At 41.4% G+C, this 25,066-nt stretch overlaps 1 protein-coding gene across 4 annotated transcripts in view; it reads right to left on the bottom strand.

Moving 5' to 3' along the window:
• Positions 1–25,066, bottom strand: part of LOC126412854 (sorting nexin-27) — a 324,126-nt gene that overhangs the window by 37,916 nt on the left and 261,144 nt on the right. The window contains exons 2-5 of one of the 4 annotated variants that reach the window (XM_050082713.1): positions 18,559–18,661; positions 4,634–4,762; positions 4,422–4,555; positions 3,459–3,588 (exon numbers count right to left, since the gene is read on the bottom strand). In XM_050082713.1, coding sequence (XP_049938670.1) covers positions 3,459–3,588; positions 4,422–4,555; positions 4,634–4,762; positions 18,559–18,661 — 496 coding nt within the window. The remainder of the gene's footprint in view (positions 1–3,458; positions 3,589–4,421; positions 4,556–4,633; positions 4,763–18,558; positions 18,662–25,066) is intronic. The other 3 variants (XM_050082716.1, XM_050082714.1, XM_050082715.1) reach the window with 3 other exon arrangements.

Genomic DNA, 25,066 nt, shown 5'->3' with positions numbered 1-25,066 from the left:
AGAGAGAGAGAGAGAGAGAGAGAGGGGGGGGGGGAGGGGGAGAGGGAGAGGGAGATGGGGATGGGGAGGGGGAGGGGGAGGGAGAGTGGAGAGAGGGAGGGAGAGTGGGGAGGGGGAGGGAGAGTGGGGAGGAGGGGGAGAGGGGGAGGGGGAGAGGGGGAGAGGGGGAGAGGGGGGAGGGGGGAGGGGGAGAGGGGGAGGAGGGGAGGGGGAGATGGGGGAGGGGGAGAGGGGGAGGAGGGGAGGGGGAGATGGGGGAGGGGGAGAGGGGGAGGGGGGATTGGGGGAGGGGGAGGGGGGAGGGGGAGGGGGAGGGGGAGGGAGAGGGGGAGGGGGAGGGAGAGGGGGAGGGAGAGGGAGAGGGGGAGGGAGAGGGAGAGGGGGAGGGAGAGGGGGAGGGGGGGAGGGAGGGAGAGGGAGAGGGGGGGGAGAGAGAGAGAGAGAGAGAGAGAGAGAGAGAGAGAGAGAGAGAAGGGGGGAGGGGGAAGCTAATGAGGCAGAAAATAATGTTTAACACAGGTAAAGGTCTGGAATTTTTGGACTGTAAAGAGAAATGTACAACTTCCAAAATATGTTAAAAAACTTAAAATTTAGCATATTACATCAGCCTGAAGCTTGGAAAACTTTCATAACTCTTCCCTGATTGCATTTTCATATGAACTTCTAGCTCATAATTTGTACGTGCTATGGCACACAGTTTGCTCATGCATGATGTCATGCACAAATGTGCATATATTTGTCCACCTGAGTGGACATCCTCCTTTCTTTGTTTCCTTCTCCCATGCGCTCAGGGAAGGCTGCCACAAATTTTCACCAACCAGGATGTCACTCAGTTGTCATTGTGGAAATAAAGGTGCAATGCTGTCGATGCCTTGTGGCAGTTCCATGAGGAGGGCTGACTGCTAGTGAAAGTGGTATGTCAGTCTGGTTCTTATGTGACCAAGGTCATTTGCAGGCACTGGTCTGATTTGTCAGCCAGAGGCACAGCAGGATTTCATGGGTAGCTGTATGGAATAAATGGGCTGTGCATGCGCTGTAACAGCAGACAGAAACTGATGTAATCCTGCGTCAATCATTTAGGAGAACCAAGCAGTGTTGTGTGTCTGCTGAAGCCTCAGATTCAAGTATCCCAGGAAGAGGATTTCTCCCCTCACGTTCTGCCTACTGTGGAGACTGTATCATCTCTTTACCTCTGACTCCAAGTCCATGTCCATGTCCATGCAGCTATACAGCCCACTTACCCCTCCCTCACCTCAAACCTGCATTGATGACATGTTACAACCTGAAGGTACTCTGTATTACCCTGTTCTGAGCCACAGTAGATTCTCCTGTGACTAGTTATTTACATGATCATCAACATACTTAAAATTCATCACACTACTTACTCTATTACTTTTGACTTTACATTCTACAATGTCTAAGGAAGGAACTATGTCGCCAGCCCTGAACTGTAGAGTTGATTACCACTTTTTGTCAAAATTTTGAAGTTCATGAATCATGCTTTCATTGTTGTCATTGCTGTTGTTGGTGGTGGTGGTGTTTCAGTACTTTATAATTATACACATCCTTTTTGTTCCAAATATTTTTGCAATGTGTTTCATCCCACTAGTTTAATCACCAGGTCTTTGTCTTGCCACAAATCTCCTTAATTTATTTGGTTTTTCTTGGTTTCTTATATCAATAAACTTTCTAGTTACAGTACAAGATATGTTACATCATAAATGACAGCATGGATCATTCTCATTTGCTCTGGTGATAAATATTGTAACATTATTTTTTACGATAATGGATGACTATTGTAATATGGGGGAAAGGTACAAAATTCTCAGTCTCGTGTATAGTTGTTGACGTCAATGATCTGTCCCCCCACCCCCACCCACCCCACCTTTATGTTCCCAATGTTGTACAATGACACAAATCAACTGTTAACATTGTCTGATTTGCAGTGTAGTTTTTCATAGCACTTTTTAAGCAGTCACGTTGTAAATGGTTCATTGAAATGGCTGACTTTAAATACCACGTTATCATAAAATACTTGGTTTTAAACAGTTTCTCACCTAAGGGAATTCATCCAAAGTCAGTCAAGCTTTTCAAAGTCTTCTCCTTTATTTTCAATGTGTAAGATATGGGAAGTTACCCATGTGGAGGGCACCAGTGACTGCATCCACAGATATTGGAACTAGAAACTCAACACCTAACACATAAATGGATAGACTTTAGTTATGGAGAGAGGTATTGCAGAAGTAGGGCTGTGATGGTGGGTCTTGAGTTGTGCTAGGGTAGCTCAGTAAACAGAGAACTTCCCCAGATTCAGGTCCTGGCTTAGCACACATTTTTAATTTGTCAGAAAGTTTCAAATGAGTCTGCACTCTGCTGCAGAGTGGAAATTCATGTGGCGATATTTATGACTTCTTCCATAACCTATACAAATTAAATTTCTAATACACTACGATCACCAAAGATACATACCACAAATTCCAATACACACAAGCTTGATTTGAAAGAAGACTGAGCTTAACACCACTCTAAACTTCAAAGACCAAAAACACAACTTACAGATTAATTTTGTTTGTTAGATACTGTCATTCACAGATATCTGAATGAAAGTAACTTTCAGTTAATGGATGAAACACCAAAGTACTGTTATTACCTACACACAATCAAATTGTTCACTTCAAATTTGTCTCTTAACTAGCAAATGTCCAGAGAATCTTTCACTTGCAAATAAGACATCAAGCTGACAATTGAGTTAACTTCATTAGTTAATATGAGCATCTAATTCTTGAAAATCTGTTAGTATTGCTGAATAACCACTCCAGCAACTAAAAAGTTCTTCATTTTACTTCAGGAGTTGTTTTAGCTTCCATACTGAAACCATTTTCTACTGGAACCTGAAAATAATACTGCAATGGAACAAAGCCCAAAAAATATGAAAAATGTGTTGCGACAATCAAAAGTCAATAAACCTTTTCTTTTTTCCCCATCACAGGACAATTTTCAGACTCCACTAGAAACCACCCTCAATATAAAAGCTGAAGCAAGACATGGAGTAAAATAAAGAACTTTTTAACAACTGAAGCAGTTAGTCATCAATTCAGCACAGCTGCAGAGAAGCAGTGCATAGGCTGTTTTTATTTTTTAAATAAAAACTTTATTTTATGCTTTCACAAAGTTAGCCAATTTTACCCCCTTGGGCATGTTCAAGCTACCTCTGTCTCTGTTGATATGTTGGCAAATCTATAAATTCTTCAGTTGTTCTTAGGTTGTCAAAAAAGTTGATGGCACAATTAGTTGATGGTCCACTTAAGTTTACTCACCTTACTAGTAATCTATCTGATGGCAATACTGTGTACCTAAGCTGATTTACAACAAAGATAAATAGATGAACAGTGTTTGTATTCATTTCTTTAGCTCTTAAAAAGGATAATACCGCATTTTCATATTAATTCTGGGCTCACCTGCTCATCATCAGCATCTGTTAGGAACTCCTGCATAATATCACTCTCTGCTATGACTCTGACAGCACATACTTTTTCCAAATACTGTTCCAGTCCTCTCCTCCTAGCATCCAGTTGTTGTTCACTTAACCTACAAATGGAATCATATACAAAGTTTTGTTACTCAGGTTGTAAATTATAATTATTTTTTTTTCAGTGTACCACATAATATAACTTATTTTGTATATAAAATAAGTACAATACATGTGCAGAATTAAGCATTACATGTGGTTTTTCCTTCGATAGTGAATATATGAAAAGCAAACATTGCTATAATTAGCTTGTGGGCACGATCACTTATCAGTTACCTGTGGTAATCACAACAGAAGCATCAAAGTGAAATTGAAAACTTTAATCTTGCAAGATAGTGGCTCTTAATAGAATAAAATCTGTGCCATGTGATGCAATCAGTCCCTTAAAATGCCCACATCATTCTGGCCATAAACCACCACCAAATACAATACAATAAAAAATGAGGCATAATGAAACTGCAGGCGACTTCATCAAACAGTGTGAAGTAGCAGTTGCAACAAGTTTGCTTTCTTATGTGTCCCACTATCATAAACCTTACCTGTCATTGGAAACATGAGATAAAGTTACACTAAAATCCATATTCATTGGTTCCACAGATAATACTGACCAAAGTGGCAAAGTAATTAAGAACCTGGACACTCATTCACAGGGAAAAAGATACAGACAATTATCTTTCATATCCTTCCCTAAACTGAACACTTATGTTCAGTCTCAATGACCTTATCTGCACCACAACAATAATCCCTTATTTTTCTTTCTTCCACAGATAATGTCTAAACTGGAATATCTCTACATCATTTTCAACTACTGATACATTCTTTATGTTCATCATAGATATGAAGAGGATCTAATGTTACTTGCCTTATCCCATTAAGAAATAAAGCTACTTACGTGAATGGCCATTTGCCGGGAAGCTTAGGAAAGCTGAAACCTATAAATTCCTTCTTTAGGTTAAGGTTTAAATTAGCAAATTCACGGTATCTGCGTGAACACAGATGCCTGCCTGCCATATATATGTTGTACACCTGTAAAAGTGCAAAACATGCAATAAATCTTTTGCAATGTATCAGTAGTTTGAAAACAGTTATAGCAGTCATACTTACGACATATCTATCACCTCCTTTCTCCACATAATGGTAATCTGGTACAGAAATTGGAAGTGAACGCTTTTCGCTGTAGTCTATGTATGTGTATCCTGCTGGGTCTTCTACAGGCTCCAACCTCTCAGCCTCCTGAAATTTTGTCCCTTACAGTGATTCATATTTCCCACACACAGAGTTACATACATCCCTTGTCAATACTTTAATATTACAGTTTTACACAATGAACTAATTAACTTGGCTTATTTACCAAGCTAACAACAATCTGTGCTATTTACAAGTCCTCCAGCCAAAAGAAAATCAATGTTCTGTATATCAAAGGAAGATAAATATTACAAAAATATGGTTCTAGAGGATACCAGATGGCTTAGAGAATCAATGTTTGTTGTACATATGTGATGCTGTACATAGTAATGGTTCTACACTAGAGAGAGAGAAAAAAACCACAAAACATTAGCAAAGACAGCGACTTCTAACCTGAAAACCTAGTAACATATTTTACATTTTATAAACAGTAACTATGTCATTAAAGTTCACTAATAAGTTCAATTATAATCCCTACAATCTCAATGACATCTGTGATGATACTGTCAATTACAAAACAACAGCCTGTTTTTGTGAAGGGGATAGTATGCCACTACCACCAGTATATGAATCTAACACTGAGCATATTAAAAGCATCTCTCCTCATAATAAATTTGTTACAAAAGATAGCCAAGAATTATTTATGACTGAATCAGGTGTCACTTCAATTGTTACAGAAATGTTGCTCAAGATGTATTAAGAGCCCACCTAGTGACTGGTTGCTTATCTCCACCCCAGCCTCCTCCTTATCCCCACCACCTAGTATGCTTCTCCCATCATGTATTGCTGCTCGCAGTCTGGCCCTGGCAGCCAGAGTCTGTGATCGTGTGTGTGAGTGAGCGAGTGTCTATGTGTCTTTGTGTGTATATTGTCTGCTCTGATGAAGTCCTGCTTGGCTGAAAGCTTTGTTTGACAGTCTTTTTGTTGTGCTAACTGCAACTCAGTGTCTCCGCTACATGGGAAGTAGCATCTATCCTGTTCATAATATTGTCATTATTCCATCCTGCATTTTCCAGCATTTGATTTTGCAATACTGTCTCTTTGTTTTATCTTGGAAGACAATCTGAAGAAAGGCAAAACTATGTTTGTAGCATTTGCAAATTTGAAGAAATCTTTTGGCCTTATTGACTGGACTACACTCTTTGAAATTTTTAATGTATAAGAATAAAATACAGGGAGTGAATAGTTAACTACAGAAACCAGGCTGCAGCTACGACAACTGAAATGGAAGCAGTAGTTTAAATGAGTGAGAGAAAAGGTTGTAGCCTACCGCTGATGTTATTCTATTTGTACACTGTGCAAGCAGTAAAGGAAACCAAAGGGAAATTTGGAATGAGAATTATAGATCTGGTGGAAGAATAAAAACTTTGAGGCTTGTTATTTCTATAGTAGGAGACCAAAGCTTTAATACACTAAGTTCAACCAGATGTAGGCTGCAGTAGTCATGCACAGATGAAAAGGTTACCTGAGGATAGACTAGCATGGAGAGTCTTCGGATAGAAGACAACAGACAGTTTTAGACCCATTGTAATAACATATTGTACTTTGACTCACCATACCGATGTGCAATGATTGCAGGAGAGCTGGCATATGACGTGAGAGCTTTCACAGGTGACCAGACCTCTGATGGAGTAGGATAAAGGATAAGTCTGAAATAGGGAGTGCTGGGTGTTTGGATTGGGAAGGTCTTGCACTCGGGTCCTGCAAAGGGATATGATCACTGTGGCAAGGGATTGGGACTGGAAGCAGCATAGGGATGGACTGTGATGTTGTGGAGGGTGGGTGGGGTGATGGAAGACCACTTTAGGGTGAGTGGGAAGGATCTTGAGTAGGATGTCACTCAGTTCAGGGCAAGATAATAGATCATTAAAATCCCTGACGGAGGATGTGGTTCAGTTGTTCCAGTCTGTGGTGGTATTGGGTGATGAAGTGGCACTCCTTTGTAGCTGGTTTTTGGGGGGTGGTAAGAAGATTGGGGGTGTGTGGAGAAATGGCATGGGAGATTTGTTCGTTGATTCGGTCTGGGGAATTATGCCTGTCCGTGAAGACCTTGGTGAGACCCTCAGCATACTGGGCATGGCAGTTTTCGTCAATGCAGATACCCTGTCCCAGGGTGGCCAGACTGTGTGGGAGGAACTTTTTGATGTGGAAGGGATGCCAGATTTCAAAATACAGGAACTGTTGGTGGTTCATAGTTTTAATGTGGGCAGTGGTGTGGATGGAACCATCACAGAGGAACAGATTAACGTCCAGGAAAGTGGCATGTTGGGTTGAAGAGGACCAGGTGAAGCGAATGGGAGAAGTGTTGAGGTTGTGAAGGAATGGGCATAGGGTGCCTTGGCCCTGCATCTAGACCATGAAGATATAACATCAATGAACATGGACCAGATTATGGGTTTAGCATTTTGGGAAGCCAGGAAGGTCTTCTCTAGATGGTCTGTAAACAGGTTGACATAGGAGGGTGCCATGCGGGTGCCTGTGCTGATCTGCAGATTTGTTTGAATACCATCCTGAAGTAGTTGTGAACAGAAGGTGTATGACAAATGAGGTAGTGTGTCTGGAGTCTGAAGGACGTTGACGTTGGGAGGCAACAGGTTGCGGATGCTAGTCAATGAGGGCCAAAATCCTTTTAGTGGGGGCACAGAACATTTTCTTGCAGATATGATGATTAGGTCAGGATTTGTTTTGAGGCTGTGTATGGATATCCTTTCTTATGCTGAAAGATTGGTGTTCTAAGGAAGGGACGGCATTTCTTCACTGACAAAAATTCCCCCAGTATGCTGATGGTCTCACTAAGGCCTCCACAGACAGGCATTATTACCCAGATCTAGTCCACAAAAAGATCTCCCGTACTATTTCCTCCACACACCCACAATCCTTCTACCACCCCCAAGACATAGCTACAAAGGAGTGCCCCTTTGTCAACATATAGGACCCAAGACTGGAACAACTGAACTATATCCTTTATCAAGACTTTGATTACCTATCATCTCGCCCTGAAATTATGGACACCTTACCCAGAATCCTTCCCACACCACCTAATGTGGTGTTTGGCCACCCACCCAACTTCCACAATATCCAAATCAATCACTATGCCACTCCCAATTCAAAGATCGTATTCCTGTGCAAGACCCAAGTGAAAGACCTTCCCAGTCCACCCATCCATCACCTCCTACTCCAGTCCTGTTGTCACCAGCTTATCCTACCCCATCAGAGGCTATGCCACCTGTGGAAGCAGCTACGTCATACACCAGCTCTGCAGCAATCACTGCATAGCTATTATATTGGTTTGGCTACCAACCAGCTGTCCACCAGGACGAATGTCCACTGCCATATTGTCACTAGGAGCAAAGTAGACCACCCCGTGGCATAACAGAACACAGCATGCTCTATTCCAACAGCTCCTTCACTACCTGAGCTATCTATATTCTCCCTTCTACCACTAGCTTTTATGAACTGTGCAGATGGGAGTTATCCTTAAACCACATTCTTCACTCCCGAAATTATCCCGGCCTCAACCTATGGTAATCTACTGTCCCCCCCATCCTCCTCCAACAGTTTCCACCCCCTCTGTCCTATCACCATCTCTCTATTATCATACCCTCAGCCTGTGTGTGCTGCCCTCTGCCAATGCACCCATTCTCCTTTCCCCTTCTCTGTTCCTTCCCTTTTTCGCTCCTTATTTCTCCCCCCCTTCCCTGCCCCACAGACTCCCAACACTGTGCCTGTTGGCAGTCTAATCCGTCCACACACCATTGCACAGCACTGTTCTCCCCCCCCCCCCCCTCCCAATCTGTACCCTCCTATTCCTTCTCCTTCTCCACCACCTGCAGATGCTGCTTTCGTTCTTCCTTCCCTGAAGAATACTTTGGCCAAAAGGTATTGTGTAAGTGTTTTGTTGTTGTTGTTGTTGTTGTTGTTCCTGTCTGTAACTCAAAATGTTATCTTTACAGTGAGTAGCAATCCATCTTTTCCCTATCTTACAAAATTGTTAAGGCTTTCGTGGCCACTTGTTGACAAACTGCCTATTGGCTTCTGTCTCGGGTTCTTCGACCGACGTTCATCTAATGATTTTACTGAAACGATATGCACCTGCAGACGATATGCACCTGGCGCGCCAACGTCCGAGAGCTTATCCTCGGTCATTTCTGGTGCAGTTCTCCTCTTACTACCTGCGATGGTCGTTTACTGCAGTACGGGAAGCCAGGATCCGTTTACCTTAAGGCTTTCCTCTTTCTTGTTCAAACTGTTCGGGTGTTTTTGTATTTATACAGCCTCTCTGAGCAAGCGCGTGTGACAGTGCTTCTCTACAGCCAGAACTTCCGTGTTGGCAAATTTTATTATGTAGTCGGTCTCACTTAGTGCGTGCTCTGCCACAGCCGATTTCTCCACCTGCCCCAACCTGCAATGTCGCTAATGTTCTTTGATCCTGGTGTTGACTGATCGTCCAGTCATTCTGACATAAACTTTTCCGCATGTGCATGGTATATGGTATATTCCCGACATTACAAGTGGACCCCTTTTCTCCTCTGCCGATCTAAGACACTCTTTCATCTTCCTTGTCAGTTTGAAAATCGTCTTTATGCCGTATTTGCACAATATACAGCCAATTCTGTCCATCACTCTGGGAATGTATCTTGTTGATATTCCAACTTGGAGTTTCTGTTTGTAATTTATTCTGTTAATATAGCCACATGAATTGGCAAAGAATGAACACAACCAAGAAAAAGTGATTATCTGTGAAATCTAATGAGAATATTAAAATACACACACACACATATCCATCCGCACATACACAAATGTCTGCTTGTGTCTGTATACGTGTGGATGGATATGTGTGTGTGTGTGCGTGAGTGTATACCTGTCCTTTTTTTCCCCTAAGGTAAGTCTTTCCGCTCCCGGGATTGGAATGACTCCTTACCGTCTCCCTTAAAACCCACATCCTTTCGTCTTTCCCTCTCCTTCCCTCTTTCCTGATGAAGCAACCGTGGGTTGCGAAAGCTTGAATTTTGTGTGTGTGTTTGTGTTTATTTGTGTGTCTATCAACATACCAACGCTTTCATTTGGTAAGTTACATCATCTTTGTTTATATATATATATATATATATATGAGCACTCCGTCTTCAGACCACGAGTGGCCTACCGGGACCATCCGACCACCACCACCACCACCACCACCACCGCGTTATCCTCAGAGGTAGATGCAGATAGGAGGGGCATGGGGTAAGCACACCGCTCTCCCGGTCATTATGATGGTATTCTTGACCGAAGCCGCTACTATTCGGTCAAGCAGCTCCTCAATTGGTATCACGAGGCTGAGTGCACCCCGAAAAATGGCAACAGCGCATGGCGGCCTGGATGGTCACCCACCCAAGTGCCGACCACGCCCGACAGCATTTAACTTCTGTGCTCTCACGGGAACCGGTGTATCCACTGCGGCAAGGCCGTTGCCTTATTTGATTCTCATAAGAAACAAAAAGAAAATCTTAGCTTTGGTATTTTCTTCTTATCTATGAAAGCAAATAAAAATGCTGTTGTTGATGCTACAAATTTCACTGTAAGATTGGTGGTACAATGGTAACATACTATTATTATCACAAAAGGTCTAAACAATAACAGGTTTAAAAAATTTCCGAATTAATACTGGTCTTCCTACTAAGACGGTTATTCAATGGCCACTTCCTTCCAGGTACATACAGTCAATAACTGAAGCACTCAGAAGCAGAAGCTGTAAAGTAAAGCTTTTTTAGAAAACCAATTTATATCACAATATGCATATATATACCCTCATGACCTGTCCCCTAATGGTGCTGAACGATTTGCAGATCAGAAAGCTGTAAGTCCATCAAACTGTGAACTTAATGTTCAACAGACGTTAGTTTCGGACATAGAAATTGTTAAGTCTCCTTTTCAGATTACAAGTTGTTAAGTAGCTGCAGTGTCACGATGTTTGGCAGTGCTACTGCCAGTGTGCAAGCCAAGCTGCATGTTCCCAGCTGTTTATTCACTGTCAATTGAAAAATGGTGGGGAGCAGTACTGATATGAGAGTCAACTCCTTGAATGGGGGTCTATTTGAAGGTAGTGGCTCAGAATAGTGTCCTAATGAGGACTCAGAATCACCACAAAGTAATTTAGATACTGGTAACATGACTGGGGGGCACATAAAATACTAGAATAGACAGCAATTAACCTTGTACATCATTTCCACATAAAATGAGACTTCTACAACGAATCCCATTCACGGTCACACAAAACACAGAAATCTTGTCCAATGGAAGTGGCCCGTTTGCAAGGAGTTGAAACCGGAAACAAAGAAAACTATATATTTTGGACCAAAAATTATAACTTATAGAAATACATGGACAGAAAAAAAATTTGATGCCAAGAAGAAGTTTTGCAACATAAACAATAGTTGGAAGGTGTGCTGCTACATTTGAAAGATGACACCTATTCAAATTTCATACTAGCCACATAAGAGTGATGCTAGAGGTGCCAATATGTTGATGCAAATAAAGTTTGCTTTAAAACACACTGTAACAGTCATGAGTATTAGTTGCATTTGAGATAGGACGTGGTGAGTTGATGCTGGTCAAGAATGCCTTTACGGTGACAAAAATGCCATTATCAATATGTTACTGAGGTTGAGCAGTCATGTAACAGGGCTACGAGGAGCTGGATACTCCTTTTGCAATACTGCAGGAAGACTTGGTAGCTACTGTACAGCATTGCTGGCAGCAGTGGTCATGGAACTGTACTGTCGCAAGAAGACCAGGCTCTAGATGGCCACGTGGCACTACTGAGAGAGAAGACTGTTGTGTTCAGTGTAAGGCTTTGGCTTATTGTACAGCATCTGCAGCAGCAATTTGAGCAGCAGTTGGGATCACAGTGACATAGTAAACTGTTACAAATTGGTTGCTTCAAGGTAAGCTCTGAGCCAGGTGCCCTGTAGCATTAATTCCACTGACCCCAAACCACCACCATTTGTGACTTCAGTGGTGTCAAGTGAGAGCCTACAGGTGGGCAGTATGGAGGTCTTATGTGTTTTCTGATGAAAGCTAGTTCTGTCTCAGTGCCATTGATGGCAACGTGTTGGTTTGGAGGAAGTCAGCTGAGGGCTTGCAACCACCCTGTCCGTGTGTTAGGCACGCTGGAACTACACCTGGAGTTACCGTCTGGGGCACTGTTTTGTATGACAGCAGGAGCACTTCTTGGTTATCCCACGAACAATGATTGCAAATTTGTACTTCAATCTGGTGATTCTACCTTTTGTAAGGTAATTTGTGAATATCATTCCAGGGAGTGTTTTCCAACAGGATAGCTCATGTCCACATACCACTGTTGCAACCCCATTATTCTCTACAATGTGTCGACATGTTGCCTTGGTCTGCTCAGTCACCAGATCTGTCTCCGATTGAGCACATGTGGGACATCATCTGATGACAATTTCAGCATCATCTATAGCCAACATTAACCATCCCTGTATTGCCCTACCATGTGCAACAGGCATGGGTCTGCATCCCCCAAACTGACATCCGGCACCTATAGAACACGATGCATACACATCTGCATGCCTGCATCTGACAATCTAGACTTACACTGATAATTTATGTTCTAACATTTAACATTTGCAGTGGCTTATCTTGTGCTGACATTAACCTGTGCTCTTGTAATGTTGATCACTTAAATATGTTAGACAGACAAATGCACTCCGAAATTTCATTAGTCTATGTTAGTCATTTGTTGGTGTTGCTATTTTTTTCAGTCAGTTTATATTTAAATGTGTTTCAGGACTCGTTACTTACTGTTTGGTAATTCAGTATGTTAGGTAATGCCTACATAGGTTATAAAGAGACTTCTGTAAGTCCAAATGTCCAGATTAAAGATTTCCACTGCATATGTGGGTGTGCACCAAAGTTCTCCAATGATCAAAAAGATACGATCCGCAGATGCTTCAATGATCTAGACAGTCATGATCCCTGGAGTTATATCGAACAACAACAGGTATGGAAGTTCACTGTTATGAAATAAAAACACAGGTTTTTGCAGAAAGACAAATCTACTGACTTATTTTTATCAAAATGTAATATGTCCAACAGTAGTATTCATTAGAATTGGTAGCGCCTTAGAATCACATTCGTAAGTACTGTTACACTCTTGATTAGTTGAACTATTTAAGGGTACATGATAATGACAATAACTACATGGCCAGAAAAAAATTAGTACACACTTTTAGATGTTTCCAGTTCACTCAAGATTTAGTGTTGTAACAGTGCATATCGAATAGATGAATGATTACATTTATAGATCAATAGCACTTGCAGTTCTGAGGAACCAAGTATCAGCCCATGCTGCAACACACATACTCGCATGTGGTTCAGCTTCCATGGGCACCACTGCAGGTGCTGACTCTGTCATCCAGTCGATCGTACAGATTTCGAATACTGTCCTGGGATACATTACGACATGCCCACTCAACCTGTAAGACTTGATGGCTGATGAGTCACCAAGTTACTTCTCGTCCCATTGTATCCCACATGTGCTCAATTGCCAACAAGTCCACATATTTTGCTGGCCAAGGAAACTGCTGCATGTCTTGCAGAGCATGTTGAGTTTCATGGTCAGTGCGTGGGTGAGCATTAGCCTGTTAGAACGACACATCAGTCAGGTCTCACCAGGTCTACATCATATGCGTAAACAACCATCATTTTCATGCCAGTACAATCAACTTTCATTGCTGAAGAACACAGTGTGGCATTTGATCTTCCAAGTTATCCTCTGATGGCGCCATTCAGGGTGTGCACATTGATGTCGTGTTATGAGTGGAAGATGGGCTAGCTGTATAATCTGCTACTGCTACTATTACAACAGTAGACAATTCTGGTGGGCATCTGTGTTGCATGGACATCCAGAACCTCGTCTACTGGTGTGAGAATGTTCATGTGACCACTGATACCAGCATCATTGCACAACTCAGCACATCCAACTTCTGTGGCAATCTTCCAAGAGGACCATCCTGCCACTCGGAAGGCCACAATTTGGCCCCTCTCAAAATCTCTCAGTTGGCTGCAGCAAACATGAGTGTGTCTCTGTGGCACAATTGCCAGCTTGCTTCACACATTTGTGCCACACTGAGCCTTAGGGTTGTGAGCATTCCCTAATAAAGGGTAGACAGAGATGGCATTCTGGAAACTACGCCAATACGCTATCTGTAGGCAGGCAACACTGAAACCACTATCAGTACATCTACTATACCCCAGGTGGCAGATGCCATCATTGGATCAAAATTGACTTCATCCTTCCACATATACTAATTTTTTCCAGCAATGCTTTATTATTACAGTCAATTGGGGGCATATTGTGTAACTGACATATAATTACATAAATTAAAATTCCATTATAGTATTAAAAATAATTACTGAATACTATGATTATTCTGGAATAATCCCACTTCACAGTTTCAGGCTTGTCCTTGCAAGCTTGATGCCAAACACAGGGTAACTACTTACCATTACTGTATCACTAGTGAGAGTGTTAACACTAGGAATAGGACAGATTGCTATTCATTGTAAAGATGAATTGCTGAGCCACAGACAGGCATAACGCTGTTACACATGTAGCTCCAGTCGGAGTTGCAGCGGGGGCGGCCGAGTGTGCATGATGTGTGTTTGCCTGTGTGAATGTGTGTATTTTCTCTCTCTCTCTCTCTCTCTCTCTCTCTCTCTCTCTTTTTTGCCGAGGAAGGCTTTGGCTGATTGGCCAGTAGGTACACGAATAACTATCTTTTCGTTGTGCCTGTCTGAAACTCCATGGGTCATCTTTACAGTGAGCAGCAGTGTATCCTATTCCTAATATTATGCTATTCCAACCCAGATATTCCATTGTTTAAATTGATAGTGTACAACTTACAGCCTGCATAAAGGCATTTTGCACTCTTCATGGTATGAAGTCAGGAAGACTGAATTGGAAAGTAAAATGTTTGGATAATTCACCAAAGGATGGCAGAAGACAGCGTGCTCCTGGATGTAAGAAACCTGATCATGTTCGTCAGACGATATATGTTATTACTGCCAACATTTCCCCTCATGAGAGTCATTACTGTCAAACCAAAAGCCTAAGTGTGAAACATCTATCTGTCCAACTGATTATGTCTCAATTATACAGATATTTCATGGATCAATATCCTGAGCTGCAGAAAGATGTGAGATATTGGTTGTTCAATAATATATATACCAACATGATTTGGTCAGTTGAAGAGAGGTATTTGTAATGATTGCACTGAAATGAAGCACAGCACAATACAGCATCCAGTGGGAAAGCTAAAACTGCTGTCACATTGGAAAAAAATTGCTTTACCAGAAAGCTGAACATCTCTACACATATTTTTGGGAAGTGAAGGAGGTATGTGAGAAAGATCCTTCACTGTGTGGAATTTGTTTGATTATAAAAAATTCTTGATGTAGAATATTATGCAAGACAACTATGGCTGCACAGTTTAGGTGTATGTAACCTGGCTCCCAATGATGCACCTATATTTATGTCCACTGAAACAATGTGTGGAAAATCGCCAAATGAAGTTATTAGCTGTCTGAAATGGTGTGTGCAGATGAAGTTGACCAGTTTGTCAAAGAACTACATGTTTTCATGGATAACTGCACACCACAGTGCAAAAACATACGTGTTTTCATTCTGGTTGTACCTCTCTCAGGTATATTTTCAGGAAGTTTATATCTGTACTACACCATCCTAGGACACACTTCCATTCCCACTGATAGAATTTTTGGCAATACTGAGCAGAAAAAGTGAGCAATAGATGAAGTCTTAATTACTTCCACATGGATCAAACTGATCGGAAATTCACTGCATAAGAATCCCATTGATGTTCATGTCAAACAACCTACGACTGACAACAGAGAAAGTGACTGCACTCCAGTTGTTGAAGTTTTTAACTTGAAATATGCCTTTGACATTGTTCTAGTAGGAAGTGTTCATGAAATTTCATTAATATGGTGCATGTGTTCGAGAAGAGGATGTGTACCTAAAGTTCGTTACATCGAGTCACCAACACTTTATCATCCCCAGTCAATTCTAAAGAGAAGAACGAGGTTTCAAGATTTACAAAAGGCATATGATAAGGCTCAAAATACCCCAAACAGGTTTCAGAAGATTAAGAACACAAAATATGATGATGATCACTCGCTGCTGGAACAAAGCCAGAAGGTACCAAATTTTATGACACAATCATGCATGGAAGCAAGAGAAACTACAGTCATAATTTTTCGCAAGGGCATGCAGCTCCACTTCATGGTTAAATGATGAAGGCATCCTCTTGAGTAGAACATTCCAGAAGTAGAATAGTCTCCCACTCGAACTACTGGTCATGAACTACTCACGAGTATGTAATCATCAGGAGAAACAAAACTGGTGCTCTACAGATTGGAGCATGGAATTTTAGGTCACTTAATCAGGAAGGTTGATTAGAACAATTAAAAAAAGGCAAATGGATACATCGAAGTTACTTATAGTGGCAGGAGGCACAGGACTTCTGGTCTGATGAAAACAGGGTTATAAACACAAAATGAAATAGCGGTAATGCAGAAGTAGGTTCAGTAAAAAATGAGAAAATATAAATGGAGGTAATTTACTGTGAACAGCATAATGAACACATTATCATGGCCAAGACAGACACGAAGCCAACAACCACCACAGTAGTAGATGTAGATATGCCAACTAACTTCGCAGGTGATTACGCATTTGAAGAAATGTGTGATAAGATAAGGTACCCATCATCTTCTGGTGCCAGAAGGCGATGGGTACGAAACTTATTGAAACATTGCGACAAGACGACACCACCACTCGGCTGACACCATGAGAAGGATTCATCAGTAAAGGAGCTACAAGAGCAGATGAATGGAATAGACAGTGTCTTGAAAGGAGGATATAAGATGAACATCAACAAAATCAAAACAATGATAATGGAATGTAGTCAAATTAAATCAATGCTGATGGTATTAGATTAGCAAACAAGACTCTTTTAGTAGTAGACATGATGATGGCCAAAGTAAAGAGGATATAAAATGTAGACTGGCAATGGCAAGAAGAGAAATTTGTTAACATCGTGTATAGATTTCAGTGGCAGGAAGTCTTTCCTGAAAGTATTTGTATGTACTGTAGCCATGTACAGAAGTGAAACATGCCCAACAAATAGCTTAGACAATAAGAGGAAAGAAGCTTTTGAAATGTGGTGCTACATAAGAATGGTGAAGATCAGATGGGTAAATCGCGTAACTAATTTGGAGGTGCTGAACAGAATTGGGATGGTGGTGGTGATGATGATGAGTGGTTTGTAGGGCACTTAACTGCACGGTCATCAGCACCCATACACATTGCCAATCTGTACACAGTCCAGTGGAGCCACTTTTATGAATGACGATGGAACGATGAGGACAACACAAACACCCAGTTCCCGGGAGGGAAAGTCTCCAACCCGAGAATTGGGAAGACAATATATTTGTGGCACAACCTGACTAGAACAAGGGATCGATTGATAGGAAAGGTGAAAGGATCACCAATTTAGTATTGAAGGGAAGTGGGGGGGAGGGGGGGGGGATAAAAATCGTATAGGGAGACCAGGGGGGGGGGGTTTAATATCGTATAGGGAGACCACGGGGGGGGGGGGGGGGGGGGTAAAAATCGTAGGGAGACCAAGAAATGAATACAATATGCCGATTCTGAAGTATTTAGCTTGCAGTAGTTTTTCAGAGATGATGTGTCTTGTACAGGACAGCTGCATCAAACAAGTCTTTGGACAGGAGGCCACAACAACGATGGAAGTGATGTGGAAGATGATGTAGCAGATTGACTGACATTATTTTGATGAGAAAAAAATAATATAATGTATCCAATTTCTTCAGTGTATACCAGCATTGGAATGATGAAAATAAAATCGTAACATGTCACTTTGGTAACTTCTTGTAACAGTTTATTATGGAAAAATCCAAACATTAAGGGTTAGAAGTTAAGTCAGCGACTATTCATGCACTCTCCTTTCAATATTTAAACAGTGACTTAACAAGATTTGGTTCTGATTGCTTCAATTTCTAAGACTACAACTCCCATAAAATGGAAGAAGGGTTTCTTTAACATAATGTGTGCAATGATGTGACAAGTGTTAACGTATTACCATGTGAATTACTAAATTATTGGTTTGCTCTCTTTTCATAATCAAAATATGGTAACTCCTCGTTATATCAGAGACCAAGTCATTATGTATTTTTAAAAAATACTTTATCAGTAGATTCAACTGGAATGTATTTCCGTGTTACTGCTGAAAACAGAAAATAAATCACTTAGAAGTGATGGGATTGTGGGTAGAGGAATGCCTAATGAGAATCAGTAGGACAGAAAGATGTTTTGGACGCGATAGATGAGCATAGAAACCTCAAACGAACTGTTCAAATAAGGCAACTGTAACGTTTTGGAGCGTATTTAGACGCAATACAATTGTACGAAACACACTGGAAGAAAGAATTTTGAAAAGAAAACTAAATGAAGCCCAAGAAAGGAAACAGTGTAAAGTTTACTGGAAACAACAAAATATCAGAATTATCCAAAAACAAAGGAAACAGCACAAAATACAGGAGAGTGGTTGCAGCGTCAGGCACAACGTTTAGATGTAGATGATGATGATGATGTGGTGGTAGTGGCGGCGGCGGCGACGAATACAATAATGTTACAAAGGTCATTGCAGGATGAAGCTTTTTGTTTAAGATAAGCATTATTTCACAAGAAACGAGAACCCCCCCCCCCCCCCCCCCCCACACACACACACAAAATGCACTATTACCTGCTGGGTGACGGAGATCACAGTGAGCGTCAGAACATCTCCGCCAGACTTAATGAGATCCACAACTTGCTTATGTGTTGACCCTTCGACATTGACTCCATTCCTGCGGAAGAAAAAAAATCGTTTTCAATAATTATGTAACAGCAGTTGAAACGACCAGACAGTAATTAAATTTCAAGCTGTAATTCATTGTAAAATCTCAAACAACACATCTTGAATTTCAACACCACGAAATGAAAATAACGGTGTTACGGTGCACACCGGCGATATATTAATAAAGAATGCACAAACAGAAGAATATAACTTTTTAAAAATCATCAAAATAAGAACTAGGGTCACAGCTACCAATCCATCAGAGAGCCAGCGCCGTAATCTACGCCTCAACTGTACTCTGAGCCCAAGTGTGTCTATTGTCGTTTCCACAATCGTGCTGTTAGCTTTGGCACACGAAAACAACGTAACGACAAACATCACAGTAGGTGATATGGGTGTCGAAGCACAATCTTCGATTACCAACGTGGCGCCAGGTAACACCACAATCTAATGTAATCAGACTACGGAACTACTTTAAAATAAGACAATATTGCTATAAACCGAAGACCTGACGTGCGTCTGAGTTTGCAGACTCATAGAACAGTGAACTCAGTAGGATTTCATTGAAACCTTAGCAAGTGCATCATGCAATACACAGCTGCGCTTATTTTTAATTTAAGAGTTGGGTTGGGTTGTTTGCGGGAGGAGACCAAACAGCGAAGTCATCGGTCTCATCTGAGTAGGGAAGGATGGGAAAGGAAGTCGGCCGTGCCCTTTCAAAGGAACCATCCCGGTATTTGCCTGGAGGGATTTAGGAAAATCACGGAAAACCTAAATCAGGATTGACGGACGCGGGATTGAACCGTCGTCCTCCCGAATGCGGGTCCAGTGTGCTAACCACTGCGCCACCTCACTCGGTTTTTAATTTAACAACATATTTCTGTCACAATCTGAACATCCTCGGTTCATTTTACATTTGCAATAATTAATAAAAATCTTAAACTGCTCCATGTTGGTGGGGCCTATAACTTGTGATACAAGTAACTAACCCTGTACTTCTGTCTTCCAATGTACCCTAATTAATGCTTTTCAACAAAATATCTCTTATTGAAAACTGTGCACTCCAGAATGACGGGCAACTTTTCAAGTAACGCTGAGACATTATCTACTGAGAGACGAACCATGAATGCTACCCTCGATTAAGTCAACATGCGAGCACACAGTACTGTAGTTTGTTGTAGGCAGGCTGATTACTCAAAAATCATTATTAATGCCCACGCGATTCGTTGTAAGGAGGAAAAAAAATTGGAATCAAGCATTCAAGAACCGCGACCGTTATCTGGGTTAACGTGGAACATAGACTATATGGATAACCAAAACACACGCATAATCAAAAACACACTTTTCTACCGGACACTGCTATTTATTCTATTTACAAAAATGCTAAGCGTCAAATTTGAAAACCCACTACGTTACTTACATGTTACTTCGCGAAAACTGCCAACTTACAGAATTACACACCGAACACTCCACTTCGTACCATTTGTTTTCCGTTCACTTTCGGGAAGTAAACGCAAAATTTTATTTCTGTTTCTGTTTGTCACTTTTTTCCTGACGATGGTTATTTTCCTGAGAGTCAACACATCGGTATAGGCGAAATTTTGTCCCCCATACTCAAATAACAGCATCAAATTTCAATGTCTTGGTGTGCGTGTTCAAACTCGAGTCACAGGAATATTGTGTATGCAAAACAAAAATATTCGGTCTAATGTGCAAAAATAGCCACCTACGCTTTAATAATAATTGTGCGGACTCATTACGGCAGAGAAGATTCATATGTTAAACTATATTATAGGATAGGTCCTTTAAGTTAGTGTATCAAAGACGGGACTATCGTTGCAGTCTGCGGCATCCCTTGCGTGTCATGTTAATGGTAGCAACAAGTAATGCATTTGTCCCAAGCTAACGACCATGCCCGTACCAGCTGGTCGTTTATGATCTGAGCTGTCTCTCTTTAAATATGAACCGATCTTGACGTAAATGTGCCGAACTAACCCATACCATGTACCTTACGGAAGGTTGAGCACTCAAAGGGACATTTCCTGCGAATTACAAAAGTATTCGGAAAGTAAGTTCCGATAGGCCGCGAAATGTAAACCACTGTGAAAACCAGAAATGTTTTATTTTTCAACCGTTAGTTACAACTTCCAGCTACTTATCTACATTGTCGCCGCTCCGTCTTAGAAATTTGTCATAGCTTTGTACCAACTGTTCAGTACCCTTATCACACAAGGCAGCCGCCAATGCTTTCCGCCAATTATCTGCGCTGGTCTTCATCTTATTGGCAGTGCCAAAACGTTGTCTTCATAGCCAGCGGTTCATTCGAGCACAGATGGAACTCCCAGGAAGCCAATTATGGGCTGTGTTGTGGGTGATAGAACACTTTCCATCGAAAACGCTGCAGGGGCAACTTTACTGCCCCTGCAGAGCGCGGCTGAGCATTGTCTTGAAGAAGGAAACACATGACAATTACGTGGGCTGCGTAGCTTCAAGCGCAATTTCTGACGCGGCCCTAGTACTTCGCGGGAGAGTGTTTTCTAGTCATTTTTACGTGCTCACTATGCGCTCAGAAGTGAAAAGAGCGACGGGACGTGATCGACGGGCTTACTACAGGCATTGCCCAATACATCTATACAAATCTTCATCGGATTTTCAGTGGTTTCCATTTCGCTAACGACCGGCACTTACTTTCAGAACAGCCCTCGTATTTTCTAAGCTGTAGTTCTGTCCTTCATCCTCAGTACTACCACAATGATTAAATTATGATCTATCTTGCGAAAGGAAATTACTCTGCTTAAATGCTCACAAGTCAGAGAATACTTTAATTCCATCAGAGCAAATGACTAAGTTCTACGGCATATCTGTACCACTCACTAGTTCGGAAGCTGATTTCGATAAAAAAAATTCTTAAGCAATGTGAATGCATCGAGAAGATATGACGTTCGTATGATGCTGATGGTGGTGATGGTGATCATCATCATCATCATCATCATCATCATCATAATCATCATGTTACGTGTCCTCCCGCTTTGCTTGAAAATAATTTAATTTAGCAGGCAGAGAAATTAATTTTACCTGCGAAAAATTTTGAGAAGGTATCACACAGCATGAAAATATTGTTTTTATGGTCGATGCGTACGCTGCGCATATACAATTATTTACTTGAAAGTTCATCACCAAGGAAGTCAATGAAGTTGTTACGAAGGAATGTAAAACAAAGCCCAAGACCGGAGTTTCTACGGAATTAATTTTGGTTACCTTGTGACAAAACTGATTTAAAAAAGCCAGTCAAATTCTGTGCGCTGTACATCACTCTTATATTAAGATTAAGACGACAACCGCTCACTGTTAGTTATGTAAGGATCCTAAAAGTAATTAAGGCCGAATACGACAGTTTCAAACACGAACGACTTTTTAATCATTGTGCACATCTTTTCGAGAGTATGTTGTGTCTGCAAACATTAGCGCTGCTGCTACAGGAGAAAAATGGCACCACCACCACCACCACCACCACCACCACCACCACCACCACAAGTTCCAAATGATGATATTCAATTAAGCATCATCAACTTTGCGTTCCGCCAAAATGTCATATTGAAAATTTGAGGGAACAATACAGCTGACCGATCTTCTGAAGACGCGCCATTACGTCTCCTTAAAGTCAGGTGTACAGAGTCATCCTCTGAAACCACGCAGCGAAAGTACTTAATGCAAATGCTGTCATCACTGCAACAACAGATAGGCAGGATTTATTTGACGCAGTGGCACATTGCCGCTATCTCTACGCGTGCGCTCATTTTAGCTTGAAGTAACAGCAGTCCATACCATTTTTCATTTTGCAGTGTTAAACAGGGTGTTCAGCGGGCACAACAGCAGGAGATGCTAAGGATGATCAAAACTGCTATCGGCTGTAGGCGTTTTCGCCGTAACTGTCGTCTCAGTTACGCTGTGAAGAGAACTGTCACACACTTCATTTAGCACTCCTCTGGGAAGATATACAAACAATAAGTGGACTTTCAATTTAACGCTCAGGCTCCATATCTTTCTGGAAGAAGTAAACATCCGCATTGGCAGACCTCTTCGAAAGACGCGTCATCGACTAGACGCACACAACTATTAGACAAGTAAACGGGATTTGCGGTCCATAAAATGGATACCAAACATCGTCGCTGTGATCCTGATGTCAGTTGATGGTATGTGTAGTGTTACATTATGAAATAATGTACGTATACATTATAAAAATTATATTTTATGTAAATTCTATAACATCCTGTAGACATCTCTTCAAAAAAACTGGGTATTTTGACAACTACTTGACAACAGGGACAATGATGAGTGTTCTTTGTCATTACCAATATTTTTCTTTTCCCAAAAATAAAAAACAATGAAATCCATAACTTTAAGACCAATAACAATGTCAGATAAATGGGCATTCAACAACCTGCCAGCACATTAAATGTCGTGTAAATAATGCGGTGGACTTAAGATTGAATTTTTTGTTGGGGACTCCTATTCCATTGTGGAGTGTCTCTCCGAAACTCATGTTTAATGTTTTAGAAGAGTTTACAATTAGAATTAGCACTGCAGTACAGTAACACGGACATATTCCTCAGTATTGCACTTGAATTAAATCAAATGTATATGTTTGGCTTCTTTCCACATTCCAGAGGCCACTCTTGTCGGTTCAATGGATTACGACTAATGTACCATGGACTACAACTAATGTAATGTAATGTGAGGCCACTGAGTGCAAAAGAGGCTCGCAGACCCTCTAGTGACATTTGCAGCTGTTGCTGCAAGTATCAGACCAGCAGCAGCAACTCTTACGCAACGAAGGATTAACAGTACATGATACAAGAGAGCGAGTTCACTGCAGTTTAGTTTCTTGAGTTTCTTGTGCAATAGCATGTAGACGTGACGATTTACGAGTTTGGGATGTCATCAGAGACTTTCTCCACGATCACGAGACATTAAAATCTATGGAGGGAGGGAGGGAGAGTTTAAATTTCCAAAGTGCTTTTACTGTAACACGTACGTTGGACCGAAATCTTCGCGACGCAGTGGAAGATATGTTCCTTTCTTCCATCTTCTTTGTCAAAAGATGGAAGGAGAGAATATGCCTACCGCACAAACCCGAGGACACACTGTGCATTGATCCGGCAAGAAGTCCGAGAAGATTTCTGACACGTCACGAGACCCTTCATTTACATCAATCAGTTGCTACTGCCATTTTCCCCTGGAACTATCTAAACGGAAGGATTTGCTTTTAAGACACTCATCGTATGTCCAATACATTGTTAACTTTGGGGAACACATCAAAATAACTAAGAATTTTAAAAAAGATTAATCCTGAAGGGGATAAGCTGTGTGACAAGATCATACGTAAAAAGCAACTGTTGGACAGGTTTTTTAATATAACTCATGTCGCACCGGTTTTACATAGTTCCTTCTGATTTCCAGATCTGCTTCAGCGCTGTAACCAGTAGCGTATCAGTCTCTACGAAAGCAGCATTTGTGTAACATACAACTTAGCGCAACTTTTCCTTCCGGATCCATTCGTTTCACACATAACACATGTACCTGAAAAAACTTCTCCATGGGAATTCTTATACAAACTTTCACATCTGTCGATCAATGTCAACAATCGCATTCCCTAAAGGGCAGCGAAGTGGGAATAGCCCTGTAGCAAAAGCTTTGATATCCATACTGCTGTTTAAGTCCACGATTCGAATTCAGACTTGTAGAAAATATTTTTGTTACTCGAAACCACAGCTTAGACACACTTTCAGTGACTGTAATCTACTGCAAAAATGCATTTGCAAAATACAACAATGGCAGCCTATATTTTAATACGATGCACATAGTGACAGATCGATTTTCCTAACATATTCGTGTCGTACCCAGTACATCTTCCATATGACAAATTAACCAATGAAGCATGCTTAACACCAAAAGAAGGCAAGGCGTTCATCTTAAGGGGGCAATGTAGTCTCATGGCATGGGTGATCAGTTAATAGTTATGGGCTAAGATGTCTCAACCTAATTACAGTCTCATAGTGCGCCACATACGAAGGGTAATCAACGTTTAAAATAGGAGAGACCAGAGTCAGTTCGCATAAGTGGCTGTTTGGCACACTGCTTCTATTTCCCACCATCGTGAAGCTAGAGTGCCGTCACCGTAATAGTGAGGCGCGTATGTAAAGGTGCACCATCCACCGAAACTTCAGTTCGGCTGGAAGCTTCAAGAAGGAAGGACCCTTTTTTCAGCGTTTCTCCAACCGCAGAGTAAATTTTGTCTTTGCAAATTTTTTTCATATGGTGAATCTGTAGATCAATTTGAGGCGCTACTGATGGCGCTTTCCCAAAGGGTGACTAAGTGTAATTGACGCCTGCCTGTATCATAATCTCTTGTGTC

The sequence above is a fragment of the Schistocerca serialis genome, chromosome 7 (assembly GCF_023864345.2).
Source record: "Schistocerca serialis cubense isolate TAMUIC-IGC-003099 chromosome 7, iqSchSeri2.2, whole genome shotgun sequence".
Lineage (NCBI taxonomy): Eukaryota > Metazoa > Arthropoda > Insecta > Orthoptera > Acrididae > Schistocerca > Schistocerca serialis.
The sequence above is the reverse complement of the archived record's forward strand: the minus strand, read 5'-3'. Positions and strand labels throughout refer to the sequence as shown.